Below are 23,479 nucleotides of genomic sequence, written 5' to 3'. Positions count from 1 at the left end.
TGATTCCAGACGCTCCATAGGTGAGGGATTTATTCATCATACAACAATTCAACACGTGTTCAATGAACTCTCCTGTTCCTTTAACAAGATAAATAATTTAGCGTGCAATACTACTGTCAGAAGCTTCATTGGAAGCAACGTCCTTCCCTCAGAAGATCACCAGTCATGTGCACTTGACTCAAACCACCTGAAATCTGACAATTGGACAACCAGGCAATGAACCACTGCTCCTGGTAATGTGATAGCCTGTGTACTCTGTGTCTGCACAGCTTGCTTGTAAACCGAAGGATTTAATGATTTCATCATTTGTAACCAATTCAAGTTCGAGTCATGAGCAGAAGTCCAACAAGATCTCATCATGGAAAAGTAGGGAAAGTTTTCAAAAACTCATGATTATGTCTCTCACTATTTTAATTTCATGCTGTTTTCTCTCTTAATGCTTTGTTTTATGAGTCCTGATTTGCTGAATTTAAAAGTGTTCCGAACCCCAGGCCTGGAGCTTAACGTCAGCTTTGTAACTATTGATTTAAAGTAACCTATTTTTCTAATTAACATGTTCATTCCCACTGCACCACAAGGTGCCCCCCCTCACCCCAAATTCAGCTTTGCACATCTTTTCCTTTGATTGATAACAATCTTTCCCTTCCCGATGATGAGATCTTGTGGGACTTCTACTCATGGCTGGAACTTAAATTTATCACAAATGTTGAAATAGTTAAAATATTCATTTTAAATGCAAGCTGTTCAAACCACAGAGTACACAGACAGTCACATTAACAGGAGCAGTGGTGAGGCAATGCTTCACTGTCAGGTTGTCAACTTGCCAGATTTCAAATGGTTTGTGCCTTTCAGTAAAGTGCATGCTATTGCTGATCTTATGAAGGAAGGATACGTTTCCAGAGGAGAGTTCAACTTAACAGTATTTCGTCAGATGGCAGTAGTATTGCACATGAAACTATTTACCTCATTTAAAAAATATCGAGTTTATGTAATTAAACACATGTTTTGAAATGTTGGATACTGAATAAATGTCTCACCTTGAGGACAGTCTGGAACCAGCCACCCAGAGTTTAGTCATCAAATGGGTCTGAATCAAAGGGACATGCAAATACAATTGAATTCTGTTTTACACTTGGCATTCTCTGCCTGTTGGCCTCAGAGACGGATGCTGCATTTCATTTGGCCAAGAACATTGTTTTGTCAAGCTGTAAATGTCTGCCCAAATCAAAGCAGGGAGTGGCCCAACATGGGCAGTGACATAAATTGAGGACTCAAGGACAGAGATGTTCAGTAGCTCAGAGAAGAGGTGTTTCAGGTCAGTGAATCATGATTGTGCCTCTGTCAGGCTGGTTCTCTCCACTCGGTTCAATTTCTATCTCTCTCTCCCACTCTCCCACCTTTCTCTTGCGCTCTGTCTCTCTTATTCTCTCTGCCTCAGGGCCTCCCTCTCGATGTCTCTTTCAATTACTGATTGCCTCACTCACTTTTTCCATCTGTCTCTCTCTCTCTCTCTCTCTCTCTCTGTCCTACTTTTCACTCTTTCTTTCCCTCTCTCTCTCACTCACTATTGTTCTTCCTCTTTCTGTTCCTTTCGCTGATTCTGTCAAACTCTCCCTTTCTCTTTCTCACTGTTCTTTCTTCTCTTTACCCTCCTCTCTCTCCTTGTGCCTCTCTCTGTGTCTCCTGTCTGACTCTCTGTTTCTCTTTCTGTCTATCACAGTATCTCTCACTGTCTCTCCCACTATTGATCACTCACTGCCTCTCTCTCTCTGCCTCTCTTTCTCGTTCCTTCGCTCTGTATGTCTGTCTCACTGTCTCCCTCACTCTCTGTCCCACCATGTCTCAAACTCTCTTTCTCTCACTGTCTTTCTTTCTCACAATGTCTCTCACACTGCCTGTTTCTCCCTCACTCACTCCCTCTCCCTTACACACACATTCTCTCTCTCTCTTTCTCTGTCTCTGTGTTTCTCTCACTCAAATGCACCTCATTCTATCTCTCTCACTCCCTGTCTCCGTCTCCCTCACTCTGTATCTCTCTCTCTCTCTCTGTCTGTCTCTCATGCTCTGTTTCTCCCTGTCTGTCTCCACCTGTCACTTTCTCTAACACACAGTTTCTTTCTCTCATTGTCTGTCCCCACCCCATCACTGTCTCACTCTCTCTCTCTCTCTCTGTGTGTCTTTCTCTCTGCATCCTTCTTTCTGTTTAATTTTGCTCTCTCTCTGTCTATCTCTTTCTCACTCTTACTCTGTCAGCCTGTCTCTCTCTCTTTCTGAAGCATGTTACTGAATTCGTGACATTATATTTCTGAATACCGGGTTTGATAAGATGATGTCAGTGAAAATGTGGAAAAGGCACGAATTGAATTCTAATCCTTTAACTGCAATATCATTTGGATGGATGGTAAACGACAATTTCCAGCTGTACTGTGGGTATGTTGGTCCACGCTTGTGTGATCTGTACCAACCGCAGTCAGAGCAAATGACTCCAGGTCAATGTAATAAAGTCTGAACTCTGTGCAGGCCGGTGTCTCATTCAGGGGGTGATTATCGGGCAATTGTGTTCCAGGGGGCAGAAGCATAAGTTTGGCTCTGCACTTTGGATTCTGTCTGCGCTCAGAGATAGTACGGTGTCTAGATGAGAGTACAGGGAGTCAGACAGAACCCCCGCAGTAACAGTGGAGAAATTTTAGCTTTTGCATTTTGGTGTACATGCTGGCTAAATCAAACGTCATTATCCACCACTAACTGTGTTTGAAATTATTAAACTAAACATCGAACCTCAGCAGATCTGGCAACATCTGTAAGAAGAAAACAGTTACTGCTTCGAGTCTGGTGACCATTCAACAGAACTGACAGCAGTCGGGAAGAAGTGGTATTGATACTGAAGACTGGGTTCGGGGGTGGTGTGATGGGCAGGGGAGGGGTGATGAAAATACAGCCGAAAGAGAGAGAGAGAGAGATGTGTGTGTGACAACATATACCTTTCAGAGGGATTTGTTCTGTTCGGTTTCTCTTCACAAAGGAGTTGTGAAGCAGGTGCTGGGGTGTCAGCTCCATGAATAGCAGAGTAAGTATTTTTTTGTTCAAAGTAAACAAAAGAAGCAGGAATGGGCAGAGTCAGTCTCACTCAGACCCAAGGTTTTAGTTTTGCTTTTAATTGTTGAAATTGACTTGATGGAGTTGGAACCGCTAGATACAGCTCTCTCTCTCTGCGTGCAAGGTTCATCCTGTTGTTGATCCTTCTTCTGGGGTGGAATCTGTTGAATTGTTGGATTTGCATTTGCAAGTGATGTTCATGGGATGTTGCAATATTGGGTCAGTTGATTAGTCGTCAAACAACACATGATTTAAATATTTCAATAATGTTAACGTTCTGTCAATTTTTTGTTTGCATTTTAATTATGGACTAAGAATACAGTGTGTTTTGCAAAAAGCTCAGTGGTTTGACGATTCAAATCACATCCGGAATGCAGCACCATTTTCTTGCCTGGAAATGAAAGTTCATGTCCAGATTATCTCCTTGCTTTTTTTTAGGGAGTTTTGGTCCATTCCATGACATATGAAAAAGTTGAGTGAACAAGTAGAGAATGGATAGCAGGCCTGGAAAGAAGAAAGGTTGAATACCTGACAACAAAAGCTAAAAATAGGTAAAAAATGTGCAATGGGAGAATTGGTGAGCTTCCCATCAGCCCTGTTCCACCTTCCATTATGATCCTGGCTGATGGCTTCTTGCAAAATTATATCCTTGTTCATTTCCCATACCCACCTACAATGTTAGCTTCTGGAAATCTATCTGTTTCTTTTTTGAACAAAAAAAAAATCAGTACTTTCGTCTCCACAGCCTTTTGTGGCACAGGTCTCCAGATGGTCACCACTCTCTGAATGAACACATTTGTCATCATCTCAATTACAAGTGGTTTCCCATGTGTATCCTGAGACTGTGATCCCTTTATCTGGATTCCCAGGATGGGGGAAACATTATCATTGCATCCTGAGCCCTGGCAGAATTCGATACACATCAATGAGACACTTCACCTTCAAATATCATCCAGTGAGTGCAGACTCACTCAAGCTCAACACTCCTCACAGGGCTAACCTGGCACAGCAGGGATTATTCTGGGAAAGGATCTGAGGAAGGGTCACCGGACCCGAAGCATCAACACTGTTTTTCTTTTTTCCTTCACAGATGCTGCCAAACCTGCTGAGGTTCTCCAGCAACTTTGTTTTTATTCCTGATTTACATTATACACAGTTCTTTCGATTTTCATTATTCTGGGAAATTCTTACTCCTGTCTCTTCACAGCAGGTACCTGTTTCTGTAGGTACCTGGAACAAGAATGTACGTAATACACCAGCTGTGGCCTCACTAATTGTACAAAGTTACAAGCTGTACTGAAATTCTCACGTAAGGAGGGCCAACATGCTGTTTGCCTTTCTAACACATTGCTGCCCTACTACACCTTCATTTTTGATTTCAATGACCACTGGACAAGGACAGCCACATAGTCATAGATTTATACAACATGGAAACAGACCCTTCGGTCCAACTTGCCCATGCCCAAACTAAATAAGGTAGAAGGTAAGTGAGCATGCAGCTTGGATAGGTGTCTGGGACTTCGATGCAGTGGCCATCTCGGAGACTTGGATAGAGCAGGGTCAGGAATGGATGTTGCAGGTTCCAGTGTTTATTAAGGTCAGGGGAGGTGGAAAAAGAGGGGGAGGTGTGGTTTTGTTAGTCAAGGACAGTATAACGGTGGCTGAAAGAACTTTTGATGAGGACTCGTCTACTGAGGTGTATGGGTTGAGGTTGCCAAGGAAGGTTTGTCGACTGAGTCAGTATGGGTGAAAGTTAGGAACAGCAAGGGAGCAGTCACCTCATTGGGGGTTTTCTACAGGCACCCAAATAGCAGTCGGGAGATCGAAGAACTCATCGGCCAGCAGATTGTTGAAAAGTGCAAACGTAACAGGGTTGTTGTTATGGGTGACTTCAACTTTCCCAACATTGATTGGAACCCCCTTAGTGCAGATGGTTTGGATGGAGCCATTTTTGTCAGGTGTGTTCAGTCGGGTTTCCTTACTCCATATGTGGACAGCCTGACGAGGGGGGAGGCCATTTTGGATTTGGTCCTCGCAATGAGCCAGGACCGGTGTCAGATCTTGTGGTGGGAGAACACTTTGGTGACAGTGACCACAACAGGCTCACATTTACCATAGCCTAGGAAAGGGAAAGGAGCAGTTACCAGAGGAAGATATTTAACTGGGGAAAAGGAAAACATGACAATATCAGACAGGAGTTGGGAAGTACAGATTGGGAGTATTGTTCCACAGAAAGGGCACAACAGACATGTGGAGACTGTTTAAGGAGCAGTTGTTGCGAGTGATGCATAAATTTGTTCCTCTGAGACAGGTAAGAAGGGGTAAGATTAAGGAGCCTTGGATGACAGGAACAGAAGTGCTTCTCATCAAAAAGAAAATAAGGCAGCTTATGTAAGGTGGTGGAAGCAAGGGTGTAGCACAGCTTTAGAGGATTACAGGCTTGCTCAGAAGGAACTGAGGGAAGCCAGGAGGGGGCACGAGAACGGCTTGTCAGGAAGGATGAGGGAGAACCCGAAGGCATATTACTCATACGTGAGGAATAAGAGAATGATCAGGGAGAAGGTAGGGCTGATCAGGGATAGCGTAGGGAACTTGTGCGTGGAGTCTGAGCAGTTAGGGGAAACCCTAAATGAGTTTTTTTTTTGCTTCAGTTTTCACAAAGGAAAGGGACGTTGTTGTGAATGAGAACTTTGAGGAGGAGGGAAACAGGCTTGAACAGATCGAGATTGAGGAAGTTGATGTGCTGGAAATTTTGGCAAACATGAAGATTGATAAGTCCCCAGGACCAGACCAGATTTATCCCAGGTTTCTTTGGGAAGCGAGAAAGGAGGTTGCGAAGCTGCTGGCAAAGATCTTTGCTTCCTCACTCTCCTTGGGAGTCGTACCGGAGGCAAATGTTCTTCCTCTTTTCAAGAAAGGGAATAGGGAAATCCCAGGAAATTACAGACGAAGAACAAAGAACAAAGAAAGTTACAGCACAGGGACAGACCCTTCGGCCCTCCAAGCCTGCACCGATCAAGATCCTCTGTCTAACCTGTCATCTATTTTCTAATGGTCTGTGTCCATTTGCTCCCTGCCCATCCATGTACCTGTCCAAATATATCTTAAAAGACGCTAACGTGTCTGCGTCTCCCACCTCCGCTGGCAACGCATTCCAGGCACCCATCACCCTCTGTGTAAAGAACTTTCCACGCATATCTCCCTTAAACTTTCCTCCACTCACTTTGAACTCATGACCCCCAGTAATTGGGCCCTCCACTCTGGGGCAAAAGCTTTTTACTATCCAACCTGTCTATACCCCTCATGATTTTGTAGACCTCAATCAGGTCCCCCCTCAATCTCTTTCTAATGAAAATAATCCTTATCTACTCAAGCTCTCTTCATAGTTAGCACCCTCCATACCAGGCAACATCCTGGTGATCCTTCTCTGCACCCTCTCCAAAGCATCCACATCCTTTTGGTCGTGTGGCGCCCAGAACTGTACACAGTACTCCAAATGTGGCCGAACCAAAGTCCTATACAACTGCAACATGGCCTGCCAACTCTTGGACTCAATACCCTGCCCAATGAAGGCAAGCAAGCCATATGCCGCCTTGACCACCCTATTGACTTGCGTTGTCACCTTCAGGGAGCAATGGACTTGAACACCCAGATCTCTCTGTTCATCAACTTTCCCTAAGACTTTCCCATTCACTGAAAAGATCACCCTTGAATTTGATCTTCCAAAATGCATCACCTCGCATTTGCCCAGATTGAACTCCATCTGTCATTTATCTGTCCAACTCAGTCAGTCTTACATCTGTGGTCAGCAAGGTTTCGGAAAGAATTCTGAGGGATAGGATTTATGACTATTAAGAACGCATAGCATGCTTAAAGGGAGTCAGCATAGCTTTGTGACGGGCAGGTCATGCCTTACAAATCTTATGGAGATCTTTGAGGATTTCACGAGACAGTTTGACGAGGGTCAAGCAGTGGATGTGGTGTACATGGACTTCAGCAAGGCACTTGATAAGGTTCCCCACGGCAGGCTCATTCATAAACTCAAGATGTATGGGGTACAGGGTGACTTGGCTGTCTGGATTCAGAATTGGTTGGCTGACGGGTGGCAGAGAGTGATTGGCGATGTTCTGTTCTTGGGCCTCTGCTCTTTGTAGTTTTAATAAATGACTTGGATGAGGAAGTTGAGCGGTGGGTTAGTATGTTTGCTGATGACACAAAGGTTGGAGGTGCCGTTGCTAGTATCGAGGGCTATTGCAGGCTTCAGCGAAACATTGACAATGCAGATCTGGGCTGAGAAATGGCAGATGGAGTTCAACCTGGATAAATGCGAAGTGATGCGTTTTGGAAGGTCGAACTTAAGTGCTGAATACAGGATTAAAGGCAGGATTCTCAGCAGTGTGGAGGAAATGCAGGATCTTGGTGTTCAAGTGCATAGATACCTCAATGTTGCCACCCAAGTGGATAAGGTTGTTAAGAAAGCATATGGTGTTTTGGCTTTCATTAACAGGGGGATCGAGTTTAAGAGCCACAAAGTTTTTCTGCAGCTCTACAAAACCCTGGTGAGACCACAATTGGAATATTGTGTCCAGTTCTGGTTGCCCTATTATAGGAAAGATGTGGAGGCTTTGGAGAGGGTGCACAGGAGGTTTACCAGGATGCTGCCTGGACGGGAGGACTTGTCTTACAAGGAGAGGTTGACTGAGCTCGGACTTTTCTCTCTGGAGAGAAGGAGGAAGAGAGGTGACTTGATCGAGGTGTACAAGGTAATGAGAGGCATGGATAGAGTCGACAGCCGGAGACTTTTCCACAGGGCAGGATTGACTGCCATGATGGGTCATAGTTTTAAGGTGTTAGGAGAAAGGTGTAGAGGAGACGTTAGAGGGAGGTTCTTCACCCAGAGAGTTGTGAGTGCATGCAATACTTTGCCAGTGGTAGTCGTGGAAGCAGAGTCATTAGTGACATTTAAGCGACTGCTGGACATGCACATGGAGCGGAATGTATGTTAGGTTATTTTATTTTTGGATGAGGATTAGTCCACAGGACAACATCGAGGACCGAAGGACCTGTACTGTGCTGTACTTTTCTGTGTTCTATGTTCTATAAACTGTTCCCATTTGCCTACGTTTGGCTCAAATGCCTCTTCTTCTTTCATATTCTTGTGCCTGTCTGAAACACCTTTTAAATTTTCTAACTGTTCCTGCATCTCCCACTTCCTCTGACAGTTCAATCCTCATATGAAGCACCCTTTATGTGAAAAGATTGCCCCTCAAATGTTTTTAATCTCTCTCCTCTCAGCTAAAAAAGTTAAGCTCTCTAGTTTTGAACTTCCCTCCCCTCCCCGAGGGAAAAGACCTTTGCTGTTCAGCTGACCTTTGCCCCTCATGATTTTTCAACCTCTGTCAGGTCACTCACTCCTCAGCCTCCTGCACACAAGTGCTAAATGTCCCATCCTATCCATACACTCCTTCCAGATGCCAATAGTGCCCCATTCTATCATTATTTGAAGAATCCTCTCATGCTCTGTTTATTTTTACTGATGTGGATAACTTCACATTTGCATCTTCCACATGTTTACCCAATGTGTTTATATCATTCTGAAGCCTCCTCACCTGCTTCACATCAGTCACAATGATTCTCAGTTTTGGATTGTCATCAAACCTGGATATTTTCCCCTGGATTTACTTATTAAAATTACTGACATGTATTGTGAATAACTGGACCAAGAGTAGGGTCAGTTTGTACAGCACCTGCGCTGTGTTTGTGACAAACAATAACACCTTCCAGTCGCAAACCATTTCAAGTCCCCCTTCCAATCCTTGGGTGACATTTCCATCCTGGACCTCCTCCACTGTCACAACGATATCTCCCACAAACTGGAGGAGCAGCATCTCATATTCCACCTTCGGAGCCTGCAGCCCAATGGCCTAAATGTGGGTTTTACCAGCTTGAAAATCTCCCCACCTGGCCTCCTCCAATGAGCAACCCTCCCCCTCACCCCCACCTCCTGGACCTGACACAAACTCTCCATCTTCTCTCCCACCTATTTGCTCCTCCCACCTCACCGACCAATCCCCACACCCTTTAACTGCACTCACCAATCACCATCCCAACTACCTTCCCCAGCACAACGCCCCATTTATTTCCGAGCTCCCTCTACCCTCCCCAAGCTCTGAAGAAGTGTTCTGACCTGAAATATCTAATTTCCTGCTCCTCTGATGTTGCCTGGCATGCTCCGATCTTCCAACTCGACACTGCGTTATCTGTGACTCCTGCTTTGGCAGTTCTTCCTATCTCAGGGCAAGTTTGTGATCAGTCTGCAGTGCTGGAAAGCTGTGAAATATCCAATGGGATGGATGAAGCCTTGAAAGGTGCTATTAAGTGCAAATTGTTGTGGAGATTGTCGAATTTCAGCTCGTCTTGGAGACTGATTACACATATCCTCCAATGACCTCCCAAGAGAACTTTTGGCCTGTTACACTTACCAAGAAAGCTGGGCTATAATCTGTAACTCCTGGAAGAAATCCCAATCTTTATCCACAAGTCGTACCCACGTGCTACAACCAGAACTTCTGTATAAAAAATGGTAATGTAGCACCTGCAACAATAGCGATAAATTTTCTGTTTGCTGACATGAGTCCCTCGAAGTCTTTCAGTCTCTCCCTAATGAAGTCATGAATTGAACAAGTTGTTTTCTTTTCATTTTTTTCAGTTTCATCCGTGTTCTCCCTGTGGTACAATCAAAGGGTGCTGACAAATTTCAAAATGCGCACACTCTGTCTGTTCCTGTTGTTGCTGTTCACGATCCCCATGTCAGATGCAGCTGAACTGAATAACGATGTCTTGTCTTTCCTTGTTCTCCGGTAAGTGGAACTGAAGCAGATCTTACCTGACCAGCTCTGTGAGCTTCTGGCTGCACTCAATGTTCAATCAAATCTAGCCTCCTTGCCTGTTGCACACTGGTAATAAATGGAAAGTGCATAGCAGGTTTTGTGAGGATTCTGTAGCTGTGTGGATTATGTCTCAACCCACAAACCAAGATTTTCATTGCTCCCCTGAGGAACGGACATCCAATGAAATTGTTGCCAGGTTTCACGGGGTCACAGTGTTGAGGGAACTCGACACTGACCACTGAGCCTAAAAAAAGGAGAGTGCAATAAATCATCAAAGTGAGGGTTGAAGAAAATGCCCAAATTACACTCAGGCAAGATTTGACTGTTCACTGCATCATCCAGCTTATCTCTCATGTTGAGATAATAAGGTGCAGAGCTGGATGAACACAGCAGGCCAAGCAGCATCAGTGGAGCAGGAAGGCTCAACGTTTCTGAAGAAGGGTCTAGGCCCGAAACATCAAGTCTTCCTGTTTCTCTGATGCCGTTTGGCCTGCCGTGTTCATCCAACTCTCCACATTGTTATCTCAGATTCTCCAGCATCTGCAATTCCTACTATTTCTGTCTCTCATGTTGCCTTTGTCTCCCTCAACCTGCTTCAATATTACACACATTTCCTGACTGTCTGCAAATGTTTTCTTTCTGTCTCTTACTTCAGTTCTTCTGGTTAAGAGTTGTGCTACACCTGTTCTTTAACTCCCAAACTCTTTCTGTTCCACAACTACACAATCACCACCTGATGAGGCAGCGCTCTGATCCTTGTGATTCCAAGTAAACCTGCTGGACATTAACCTGGTCTTATGTGGATTGTGACCTTGTCCATCCCAGTCCAAAACTGGTACCTCCATCATGGTCACAATTATGGAATGATCGTTTCACACAGCACAGTCCAACCAGTCCTATCCATTGAAAATCCCAAACTAAACCAGTCCCACCTGTCTGCATCTGGTCCATATCCCTCCAAAACTTTCTTATTCATGTATTTATCTAAATGTCTTTTAAACTTTATAACTGTACTCACATCCATTCCTGCCTTTGGAATTTCATTCTACTTGCAAATCATTCTCTGTGTTTTTTTAAAAAAAAGAGTTGCCCCGAATGTCCATTTTAAATCTCTCGCTTCTCAACTTAAAAAGCCCCCACATCTTGAAATGCCCCATCCTAACGAAAAGGCACCCACCATTAACCTTATCTATACCCCTCATGAGGTATCGAATTGTGAATCAGTTAAAGTGTCTTAAAATGAAGATGCAGCAAGTTCTGAAGAAGGCTGGTGGCATTCTGTGATTTATTGCAGGAGGATTTGCACAAAGACGTGTAACAATGTTCTGCTTCTGTCATGCAGGGCACTGATGAGACCAGTCTGGAATATTGTATGTGGTTTTGGACTCCTTGGTTAAGGCAGGATGCAGATAAGTTGGAGATGCTTGCTCATTTGTTACCTTCATTCAGCAAGCTGCGTCTTCAGAAAATTTGTACAGACTCCCCTTCTGTTCACTGGGATTCAGAGCAGTCAGCAATGATGGCATTATAATGTTCAGAATGGTTTTAACTGGATGGAATTGGAAAGGGTGTTTCCTCTTATGGATCAGTGTAGAACTAGGGGCAATGTTTCAAAAGGTTTTCCCCTATCCAGACAGAGATGAGATTATATTTTTTCCTCTCTCAGAGCGCTGTGAAACACTGAAATTTCTGTCCACAATGCAGTAGAGACAATTTCAGTGAATGTTAAGGTTGAGATGGTTAGATTCTTCTTCGACAAGATAATTAAGATAAGGTGGGAAAAGGGAATTGGAAACACTGAGATGGCATAATCTTGTGGAATGCCAAATACAGCTCGAGGGACCATTCCATCTTTCTACACAGTTGTATGTAAACCTAAGACTGAGAAGAGGAGAAATTTCTTCTTGCAGAATGTTCAGGTTTTTTGAACGTCTTTGCCACAGAGATCTGTGGGAGCAGAATCTTTGTGTATGTTTCAGGTTGCGATTGATGGACTCTTGATCAGTCGGGGAATCAAGGAAGACGGGGAAAAGGCAGGGAATTGGACATGAAGCGTTTTGTGTCAGTTGACATCTCTATCTTTCTCAAAATTTCACTCACACTTTCCATGATTTCTTTCATTTCATTTTCTCTCTGTTGTCATATGTAACCACTTGACTATTTTTGCTGCAGTTCCTTCTACTTGTCTCTGTGTTTCTGTCCATCACATGACCTGTTGCCCTGGCTCTCTATTTAAATTTCTCAGTCACCAATGTGGTCCCAGAATTTGCCACAATGTTGGGACAGCGGGGGGAAAAAACTCAATCAACTTGGACCTTTCAATGCAGGAAGTTGAATTGTGAATTGCAAATTTACAGTTTCTGCAAAATGATAGGACATGTTCCAAGTAACACAGCTCAAACTGAGCCCATTGACAGCGCAAAAAGAATGGTTCACCCACAATCCATCCCTAATTCAGCAGTGGGAGTGGTGAGTGCGCTCACAGGGGGGAGCCAACTAACTGAGCTAATATACTCAGGCATTGGCTAAACCCAAAACACTACACGAGCAGTGTCTCCCATCCATCCTCCTCCTCTCACCAAAGGTGAAAGACTGTGTGGGGGCACAGTAAGGTTTTTTTTATCTTTATCTCTTTTGGCAACTAGAGTAGAGGGGATGGAAGCTTGGACAGTTGCACGCTCCTCTTGTAGGATGTGGAAGATAAGGGTCACTGTTCATGTCCCTTCTGACTTCACCTGCGAGAAGCGCACCCAATTCCAGCTGCTCACAGACCGCGTTCGTGAACTGGACCGGAATTAACTCCGGATCGTTCGGGAGGCAGAGGGGCTGATAGATAGAAATTACAGGGAAGTTGTCACACCCATTTTACAGGATAAAGGTAGCTGGGTGACTGTGAGGAGAGGGAAAGGGAATAAGAAGACAGTGCAGAGATCCCCTGTGGCCATTCCATTCAATAATAAGTATCCCGCTTTGGATACCGCTGGGGGTTTTACCTTCCGGGGAAAGCCATAATAGCCAGGTCACTGGCACTGAGCCTCAGAGGGAATAGGGGAAGAACAGGATAGTGGTAGTTCTTGGAGATTCAATGCTTAGGGGAACAGGCAGGAGATTCTGTGATCCTGGACGAGACTCCTGGATGGTATGTTGCCTCCCGGCTGCCAGGGACAGGGATGTCTCGGATGAAGTTGACAGAAGGGAGGGAGAGCAGCCAGAAGTTGTTGTACACATCGGTAACAATGACTAGCATGGAAATGGGATGAGGACCTGAAAAGCCAATATAGTGAGTTAGCTAAAAGGCTGGGTGAGCAGAGTAGTAATCTTAGGATTACTACCAGTGCCACGGGCTAGTGAGGCTAGGAATAAAGAGTGAGTGCAGCTGAGCACATGGCTACAGAGCTGTTGAAGGAGGGAGGGTTTCAGATATTTGGATCATTGAGATACCTTCTGGAGAAGGTAGAACCTGTACAAGAAGGATGGATTGCATGTGAACTGGAGGGGCACCAATACCCTGGGTGGGATGATTGCTAGAGCTCTTTGGGAGGTTTGAAACGAGTTTGGCAGGGGGATGGGAACCAGAGCTACGGATCAGAGGAAGTGGTGACTGGTATAGAAGCAGGTACAGCATGCAGAGAGTCTGTGAGGAAGAATAGACAGTTGATCTGGCAAAGTTGCAGTCAGAGGGATGGATTGAAGTGTGTCTATTTTAATGCAAGAAGTGCCTAGAATAAGGGTGACGAACTTAAGAGCATGGATCAGTACTTTGGACGAGAATGCTGTGGCCATTGCAGAGAGTTGGAGAACACAGGGGCAAGAATGGTTGTTGGACGTTCTGGGGTTTAGATATTTCAAAGGAAATAGGGAGGGAGGTGAGAGAGGTGAGGAGTGTCATTGCTAATCAGGAATGTTATCACAGCTGGAGAAAGGGAAATTGTCAATGAGGATTTGTCGACTGAGTCAGTATGGGTGGAAGTCAGAAACAGGGAAGGAACAGACACTTCATTGGGAGGTTTCAAGAGAAACCCCAATAGCAACAGAGACACTGAGGAACAGATTGGGAGGCAGATTTTGGAAAGGTGTAGAAGTAATGGGGTTGTTATTATGGATCACTTCCAATTCAATAATATCGGCTGGAAACTCCTGAGTGCAAATAGTTTGGATGGGGCAGATTTTGTCAGGTGTGTCCAGGCAGGATTTCTGACTCAATATGTAGGTCAGCCAACTAGAGGGGAGGCCATATTGTATTTGGTGCTTGGTAATGAACCAGGCCAGGTGTCAAATCTCTCTGTGGGAGAGCGTTTTGCTGATAGTGATCACAACTTCCTGACCTTCGCAACATTCATGGAGCAGACGGTATGTGAAAGTATGTAGTTGGTGGAGAGGTTGTTACAATGCTCTGTGGCAAGAACTGTGGAGAAGAAACTGAGAATTCATGTTCTCAGGGAAACGCATGACAGAAATGTGGGGGTTGCTTAGGGAGCACTTGCGATGTGTATTGGATAGGTTTGTCCCACTGAGGCAAGGAAGGGATGGTAAGGTGACTGACATCTGGATGACAAGGCATGTGGAACATCTAGTGAAGAGGAAGAAGGAAGCTTATTGAAGGTTGAGGAAGCAAGGATCGGACAGAGCTGTGGAGGGCTGTAAGGTAGCCAAGAAGTAACAGAAGAGTGGATCAGAAGAGCTACAAGGGTGTATGAAAAAGCCTTGGCGGACAGGATTAAGCAAAACCCCAAGGGGTTCTATACTTATGTGAGGAACAAGAGAATGGTCAGAGTGAGGGTAGAAACACCGGGGGTAGTGGAGGGAACTTGTGTGTGGAGTCAGAGGAAGTGGGGGAGGTCCTTAATGAATACTTTGCATCAGTATTCACCGGTGAGAGCGACCTTGTGAGGACTGCGTGAAACAAGCAGATATGCTCGAACAGGTTGATGTGAAAAAGGAGAATATGCTAGAAGGTTTGAAAAACATGAGGATAGATAAGTCCCCTGGTCCAGATGAGATGTACCCAAGGTTTCCATGGGAAGCAAGGGAAAACATTCTTGCGCCAATGGCAATGATCTTTGCGTCCTCACTGCCCACTGGAGTCATACCAGATGACGAGACGGGAGTAAATGTTACTCCCTTGTTCAAGAAAGGCAATAGGGATAATCCTGGGGATTACAGACCAGTCAGTCTTCCTTCTGTGATGAGCAAGTTATTGGACAGGATTCTGAGAGATAGTATTGATGATTATTTCGAAAAGCATAGTTTGATTAGAAGTAGTCAACATGGTTTTGTGAGAGGCGGGTCATGCCCCACAAGCCTTCGTGAATTCTTTGAGGATGTGACAATACACATTGATGAAGGTACAGCAGTGGATGTGGTGTATCTGGATTTCAGTCAGGCATTTGTCAAGGTTGCTCATGGTAGGCTCCTTCAGATCAGAAGGAAGCATGGGATTCAGGGAGATTTGGCTGTCTGGATAGAGTACTAGCTTTCCAATAGCGAATAGAGGGTGGCAGTAGTTGGAGAGTGTTCATCCTGGAGCTCAGTAACCAGCAGTGTTCCGCAGAGATCTGTTCTGGGACGTCTGTTCTTTGTGATCTTTCTAAATGACTTGGATGCAGAAGTGGAAGTATGGGTAGTATGGGTTAGTAAGTTTGGTGATGACACAAAGGTTTTTGGAGTTGTGGATACTGTGGAGGGTTGTTGTAGGTTGCAACAGGACATTGACAGGATGCAGAGTTGGGCAAAGTGGCAGATGGAATTCAACTTCGCAAAGTGTGAAGTGATCCATTTTGGAAGTTCGAATTTGAATGCAGTGTTAATGGCAGGATTCTCGGCAGTGTGGAGGAACAGAGGGATCTTGGGGTACATGTCCATTGATCCCTCAAAGTTTCCACCCAAGTTGATTGGGTTGTTAAGAAGGCGTATGGTGTGTTGGTCTTCGTTAGCAGGGAAATTGAGTTGAAGAGCTGCCAGATTATGTTGCAGGTCTTTAAAATCAGAGTTAATGTTATGTTCAGTTCTGGTCATCTCATTATAGGAAGGACATGGAAGTTTTAAAGAGGGGACAGAGGAAATTTACCGGGATGCTACCTAGACTGAAGGGCAGGTCTTATGAAGAAAGGTTGGGGGAGCTAGGGCTAAGACAAGGGGGCATAAGGTGATTGGAGAAGGTATAGGGGAGATATCAGAGGTAGGCTCTTTACACAGAGAGTGGTGGGTGTGTGGAATGTGCTAACAGCAGTGGGAGTGGAGTCAGATACATTGGGGACGCACAACCGACTCTTGGATAGGCACATAGATGGTAGTGAAATGTAGGCTCTGCAAGGTACTTTGATCTTACAGTCGGATAATAGGTCAGCACAGAATCGAGGGCTGATTGGCCTGTAATGTGCTGCAGTGTTGTCTGTTCTACGTTCTTGGCCAACATCCTGACGTTACACCTTTCAGTTTCCTCCAAGCATCCGGGTACGTGTCACACGATGAAAGTAGTGGACATGTGGCCTTCCTGGTGGCTTTACCTGCTTCGCAATGTGGAACACCTCATGGACCTGTCCATTTGAAACCCACCAACATTCATCTTATTATGCACAGTGTGAGGTCTTCCCTCAACTACCCAGGACAAAATTACCTCGCTGCCTCCCCGAACAGCGGCAGTCGTTGCCCAGAAAGTAAATTGCTGTACCCTGGCCAGATCAATGAGAACAGAAACGCGACTCAAATTTTGCAAAATCTGCTGAATAACAGAACCCAGAACAATGACCAACCGGTGGGCTGTATCATTCTCTATACCACCTACAGCCCGTGCCTGGATCACTGTTTCACGAACACAGGGAATTGCGAAATAATTACTCCCTTGCAAAATTCCCCATTTCAGGACATATGGACTGAACCTCACATTCACAAATATTTCGCCTTCAGCCAAATATATGCATCTGGTGAAGCTCCGAGACCAGATCAGGAAATAAGGGATAAACTGGCTGCAGTGAGGAATTTGGGGTTTCATGTCAGAAGGTGTAATAGAGTCGGCAGGACCAGATGCACAGAATGCTCTGCACCGGAATATTGCATCTCCCAGGCGCCAACGATCAATGTCACATAATAAGGGATCTGGGTGTTTCTGTGAATGGCTGCCAGGCCGATTCGAACACATCTATGATATTTTGCATCAGTATCATAATTCGAATTTACCAACATACGTTCATATCCTTTGTGCTTATCACTGAATGAATCGAGCCGATCAGCAACTCAATAAATTCAAGTGTCCCTCACAGTCAAAATCGATTCCATGCAGAACTTCTCCTTCCTGTCTATCAAGGCTTGTGCAAAAGCAACACAATACTGTTCTGACATTCTCCATATCATACTTATTCTGACCCTGCTGATCACTTGGCAACAATCGGAATGGTATATAGTAACATTCAAACCCAGTGCTGGAGATATATGTGAAATAACTACACTGAGGCTGGTATCCACCTTCAAGTCACCCTTTATTTACGCATGAACTGTCTTTGACTTTGGTAGCTGCCTCTGACTGATGCTGTGCTAGAGTGTCAGCATCTCCAACACCCACCCTTTTCATCTGTCAGCCAGGGATCCCTCATTTGGGCTGTAAATCAGGCCCAATCAGCAAACTCATATTCTATGAAGTACAGCTGGCCAACCTGGTCACAACTACAGTACGATGTCCACCAAAAATCAAACACACTCGAAAAAGAATCAACTACATCCCTGGAGTAATGAGGACAAATTGGGAAGGGAAAGGGAGTCCCACATTGTGGGTGGCCCAGAGCGTGGAACAGATTCAATGGGAGGGTGGCCAGTAAAGAATGAGGGAGACTGGTTTAATTGGCTGAATGAAGCAGTACATTTGTGAAATGGTTTAAGAGTTTGAGTGCACACCATGCTCATTTTCCCCAAGCTTGATCATTAATATCTATAATTTCTATCCCATTTCCAAATGTTCTCTCTCTCCAGTGCTGTGCTGATGGAATTTTTTGAACAGCAGAGATCTCATTTCTTTGCACAGTTGTATTCACTGAAATGAGTTGAATGTATAACTACACGTGATTTTTTTCTGCTTCTGTTATATGCTATAAAATAAAGTTAATCCAATTATTCAACAGCATTCTGCTTTTGGATGGATGGTTTATCTCATTCACATGCCAGATATTCCTGTCGATGAGTTGTGTTTCTGTTTTGTCAAGAAGTATGAATGAGCTGGAGCAGTAATGGCAATGCCCATTGTGGTGATTCTCCAACATTGCTGCTGGCAGGTGGGGGCGGGGAGGAGAGTGGGATTCACAAGAACTATTCTGGAGGGAAATGGAGAGACTAGTGATGTGCATGGGAGCACCGAGACAGTGAAGAGAATGAAATGCAGCATGAAGGGGAATCCAAATGCATTCTCAAAGGCACGGGCTAAATGGAAGAGGACGCACAGGATTCACTCACAGGAAGAGAAGATCAGACGAGGCTGACTGTGAAACAGGCAACAATCATTGGGAAGGTACTGACAGGAGGGCGAATCAATCAGGCTCACTTTGAGACTGTTTACAGGCACCATATATTTCCTGGGATGTGTGTAGATTAGGCCGGACTCATCCAGAAAAGTTGCCCTTAGAGTAATTAACGTGTAGACTCCACTGGGAAAGAGTGTGGGGCTGGCCATCCTGCTCCCACTGCTGCTGGCGACATCCAGACTGGTCATTCTGGCCGGAGACTTCAACTGCATCATCGACATGAATGGAAGATCCAGAGGGGCTGACAGTGAGCTGAACTCAACACCCGGACTCCTGATGGAAACAGTGCCCAGCAGTTTCACTTAAACAGCCACTGGTGCTGCCCCATGCATTATCTCCTGACAATACCCATTGTGATGTTTTTCTGTAAATTTACAAAATTAAAATGATGATAGTGACTGTTAGAATAACCTTGCCCTATCTGATATGACACAACATGAGGCCGCATTTACAAATTGAATGCGACCAACATCAACAAATGACTCTTTATCATTTGAGTAGTTAAACTATTTGTTTGGGCACAGATTTCTGAAAACAAGGATTGTGAGCCCTGTTGCATGATGTTTTCATTTGACTCATTTATAGAATATATCCCAGTTTCTGCTCCACTCTCCTCCACCCACTCACCTTCCTTTGAACTTGTGCAATGCCTGCTAGATTCTGAACGTTTCACCGTTCTGGTGGAACAGCGTAGGCCTGAAATTACGTTCAGTTGCATTAATTTCTCACTCAGAATTTGGAATCACTTTCAGATAAAAGTACAAAGATCAGACAAAGAGTTCATGTGAATGTGTGTCTAAAACAGTGAACTGACACTGCTCCAGCAATCCTGTTTTTAAATTTTTGTCCTTGCCTTTCAGATCAAGAAAGCCTGAGCTCAAATTCTGTTACCAGTTTCTGAGCCAGTTGTTCAATTTTTATTTTGCAGGAGCTGGTATTAGTTTTCAATTCCAGGGAATTGAGTGTTGATTCTTAAGCCTGAGGTGAGCAGTTAAAGTATCCCATTGTGCTCTCTATATTGTAGGATTTTTCACTCAGGCAGTTCGATGATTGGATTGAAAGGAAATGACACCATATCAAAGTGAATGCAGAATCAGGGAGATCTGGCAATATTTGTGTCCATGTCTTCAAAAAAGTTTGGACATGTTTAAGACATTTGTTATGGATCAGATCAAACCCCCTCAAAACAGTTTGTGGAGATAGTCTGAGCTCCATTTTTTCTCCTATTTAAAGACAAGTATAAGGTACTATGATACTTGAGCTGGATGAACACAGAAGGGCAAGGTGCATCAGAGGAGCAGCAAGGCTGACGCTTCCGGCTTAGACCCTTCTTCAGAAATGCGGAGATGAAGGGAGTTCTGAAATAATTAGGGAGAGCTGGAGAGGAGAGGGAGAATTTCGTCTGCTTCCTCTCGATTGGAGAATGTTGGACATTTTGCAAATGGTTTTGTGGTTGCTCAGGAACTCGGAAAGAGACCTCGGTTACTTCCCTTTGAAGCAGCTGAGCCTGGATCTGTGAAAGGGACTGCATAAAGAGACACAGGGAGAACAGGTCAAGTGGGCGGGATGAGGCAAGTAGGTCAGAGATCGGGTGGGGCTTGAGGTGGGAGAAGGGGTAGTTGGATGAACAGACTAGGGAGATGGGGACGAGCTGGCCTCTTCCAGGTATGCCTAACCTGAAGAACCTCTTCCAGGGGCGGGCTGGGCTGGTTTTGGGAGGGGTGATTTTGAAGCTTGTGAAGTCCACATTGATATTCTGGCCCTATGCCCCACCTCTTTGTCCGTTACATTGAACACTGTATCGGCGTTGCCGCACGAGGAGTTCGAAAGTTCATCCACTTCACCAGCACCTTCCACCCCAATCTTATGTCATCTGAACCATATACATTTCTCTCCTTCCTGGACCTTTCCGTTTTCTTCTCTGGCAACCACCTGGAAACCGATATCCATTTCAAGCCCATTGACTCCCACAGTTACCTAGAAGACACCTCCTCCCACCCACCTTCCTGCAAAAGTGCCATCCTGTATTCCAATTCCTTCACCTCCACCACATCTCTCCCAGGATGAGGCATTCCACTCCCAAACATCTCAGATGTCCTCGTTTTTCAAGGGCTGCAACTTCCCCCACTCAGTGGTTGAGAACGCCGTCAACCATGTCTCCCGCATTTCCCGCAATTCATCCCTTGCCGCAAAAACAACCAAAACAGAATCCCGCTCATCCTCACATACCACCCCACCAACCTCCGGATCCAATGCATCATCCTGTGACAATTCCGCCATCTGCAATCTGATCCCAGCACCAAAGACATTTTTCTCTCCCCTTCTTTATCTACTTTCTGGAGGGACCACTCTCTCCAGGACTCCCTTGTCCGCTGCACACTCTCCTCCAGCCCCACCACATCTGATACTTTTCCCTGCAACTGCAGGAAGTGCTACACGTGCCCCGACACCTCCCTCCTCACCCCCATCCCAGGCCCCAAGAAGACTTTCCACATCAAGCAGATGTTCACCTGCACAGATGCTAATGTGGTATACCCTATCTGCTGTTCTTGTTGTGGCCTCCTACACATTGGGGAAACCAAGCGGAGTTGGGGACCACTTTGCAGAACACCTATGCTCAGTTCGCACACAACAACAACACCTCCCAGTCACGAACCATTTCAACGCCCCCTCCCATTCCTTAGACGACATGTCCATCCTGGGCCTCCTGCATTGCCACAACGATGCCACCTGAAGGTTGTAGGGAACAGCACCTCATTTTCCGCTTGGGAACCCTGCAGCACAATGGTATCAATGTGGACTTCACAAGCTTCAAAATCTGCCCTCCTACTACCACATCCCAAACCAGCCCAGCTGTCCCCACCTCCCGAACCTTTCCTTCCTCCCACCTATCCCTTCCTCCCAACTCAAGCCCCACCCCCATTTCCTACCTACTAGCCTCATCCTGTCCCCTTGACCTGTCCAACCTCCACTGACTGACCTATTTCCTCCCTAACTCCCCGCCTACACTCACCTTTAATGGCTCCATCCCCGCCTCTTTGACCAGTCTGTCTACTCTCCACCTATCTTCTCCTCCATCCATCTTCTATCCGTTTCCCCCTCCCAACCTATTTCTTACAGAAACTCCTCCGCCCCTTCCCGTCCCCAATTTCTGAAAAAAAGTCTAGGCCCGAAACATTAGCTTTCCTACTCCTCTGATGGTACTTAGCCTGCTGTGTTCATCCAGCTCTACTCCTTGTTATCTCTGTTGAAGCAATGTCGTTTAAAGCCTTTTGAGAATTGATGTATTTTAGTCAGACTTGTTTTCGCTCTCATTTACTCCAAGGTAGGAAGGATGATGCACATTGGAAGATGTTTGTGGTCATCAGTGGTCAGCCATCTCACCTCCAGCCACATCTCTGCAGGAGCTGCTCAGGATATGTATTTTTAACCAACGTCTTCAGAGATGTTATGATGCACCCCTGCACCACGTGGGGCTTGAATACAAGTCTTCTACATCAGTCTCCCCTTCCCCCATTGCATCCCAAAACCAGCCCAGCTCATCCCTGCCTCCCTCACCTGTTATTCCTCTCACCTACATCAAGCCACACCTCCATTTCCTGCCTACTAATCTCATCCCGTCTCCTTGACCTGCCCCCTCCTCCCTGGACTGACCTGCCCCCTCTGACTTCCTCACCTGTACTGTCCTCTCCACCTAGCTTCTCTTCTCTCCCTCTTCGATCCACCTCCCCTTCTCTCCCTATTTAGTTCAGAACCCTCTCCCCATCCCCATCTCTGATGAAGGGTCTTGACCTGAAACGTCAGCTTTTGTGCTCCTGAGATGCTCCTTGTCCTGCTGTGTTCATCCAGCTCCAAACTAGGTTATCTGAGTCTTTTCCAGCAATCTTGTTTTTGTTCCTGGTTTACAGCATCCGAGTTTTTTTTTAGGTAATGTCTAGCGTCTGATCAAACTCTTGTTCAGGCTGGAAAATGCTGCTTTTCGTGTTGTACACTGAGGGGAACAGATGGTCAGAGTGCCCAGAGCCAAAAAAATGTCCTTTTTTATGGAATATTTTCCCCTGTTCCTGCAGACGTTTTGCAGTATTCATTTCCAGCAGACATTTTACTCTGATTCACCTGTTTATCTCAGTCAGTGCTCCTCTCAGACTCAACTCATGGGCCTCTGCTTCTGTTTCCCCATTTATTGTTTGTACTTTATGGGGATCACTTTAAAACTCACTCATCCCTTTGAATTCCATCTGAGCACAATTTCACGGAGGATCTCTTACTGGGACATTTCTCATTTACTCAGTTTCATGATGCTATGCTTGATCTGAAACAGGTAAATCCCGAATCAGTTGCACAATGTTGTTGTTGTTCCAGGAAGCACCGACATAAACATTTTGCAAACTCCTCTTCCAGATCACTCTTACCAATGTGATTGACCCGGACTGTATGAAGATTGATTTCTCCCACAGTTACTGCCTTGTTTTTAAACAAATTCCAATAAGTTCCAGTTTAATGCAGTGTCTAAAGATGCAATGCTGTTAGACAGACCGAAAAAACACTGCTCTCCCACTTTCATTTCCTGGCACATCGTCCTTCCAAATTGCTTCCCTACTGACTGTATTTCATAACCTGAGGGGAAATACTTTGTCAGTCTTGCTTTTATTATTCTTAACTAACAGGTTCCTCCCTCCTGCATTTCCATTCTGCCTGTCTCTCTGCAAAACTGACTCCTCTCTAATATTAAGGTGCAGAGGTGGATGAACACAGCAGGCCAAGCAGCTTCATCGAGCAGGAAGGCTGACGTTTCGGGCCTGTGATAGGGTTCGGGTGAAGGTGAAGTGTCTGGATCCGAAACGTCAGCTTTCCTGCTCCTGTGATGCTGCTTGGCCTGCTATGTTCATCCAGCTCCACACCTTGTTATCTCGGATTCTCCAGCATCTGAGTTCCTGCAACTTCTGATACTGTCTGATATTTCTGTCCCACCTTTTGTGCATGCGG

General features: G+C 45.3%; 1 protein-coding gene across 4 annotated transcripts; it reads left to right on the top strand.

Annotated features, from left to right (window-relative positions):
- The first annotated feature begins 1,122 nt into the window (after nucleotides 1–1,122).
- LOC125450070 (uncharacterized) lies at nucleotides 1,123–18,099 on the top strand. Of its 4 annotated transcripts, XM_059643192.1 has the most exons (4): nucleotides 1,123–1,315; nucleotides 3,535–3,647; nucleotides 9,806–9,956; nucleotides 16,422–18,099. In XM_059643192.1, the coding sequence occupies exons 3-4, from the start codon at nucleotides 9,859–9,861 to the stop codon at nucleotides 17,071–17,073; spliced, it is 750 nt and encodes a 249-aa protein (XP_059499175.1). In that variant the 5' UTR covers nucleotides 1,123–1,315; nucleotides 3,535–3,647; nucleotides 9,806–9,858; the 3' UTR covers nucleotides 17,074–18,099. The 4 variants fall into 4 exon arrangements, with proteins under 4 accessions (XP_059499175.1, XP_059499174.1, XP_059499177.1 ...); XM_059643191.1 differs by lacking the exon at nucleotides 3,535–3,647; XM_059643194.1 differs by lacking the exons at nucleotides 1,123–1,315; nucleotides 3,535–3,647 and adding an exon at nucleotides 2,942–3,067.
- The last annotated feature ends 5,380 nt before the right edge of the window (nucleotides 18,100–23,479 follow it).

The sequence above is a fragment of the Stegostoma tigrinum genome, chromosome 49 (assembly GCF_030684315.1).
Source record: "Stegostoma tigrinum isolate sSteTig4 chromosome 49, sSteTig4.hap1, whole genome shotgun sequence".
Classification (NCBI taxonomy): domain Eukaryota; kingdom Metazoa; phylum Chordata; class Chondrichthyes; order Orectolobiformes; family Stegostomatidae; genus Stegostoma; species Stegostoma tigrinum.
Note: the sequence above shows the minus strand (reverse complement) of the source record. Positions and strands in the feature narration are given on the sequence as shown.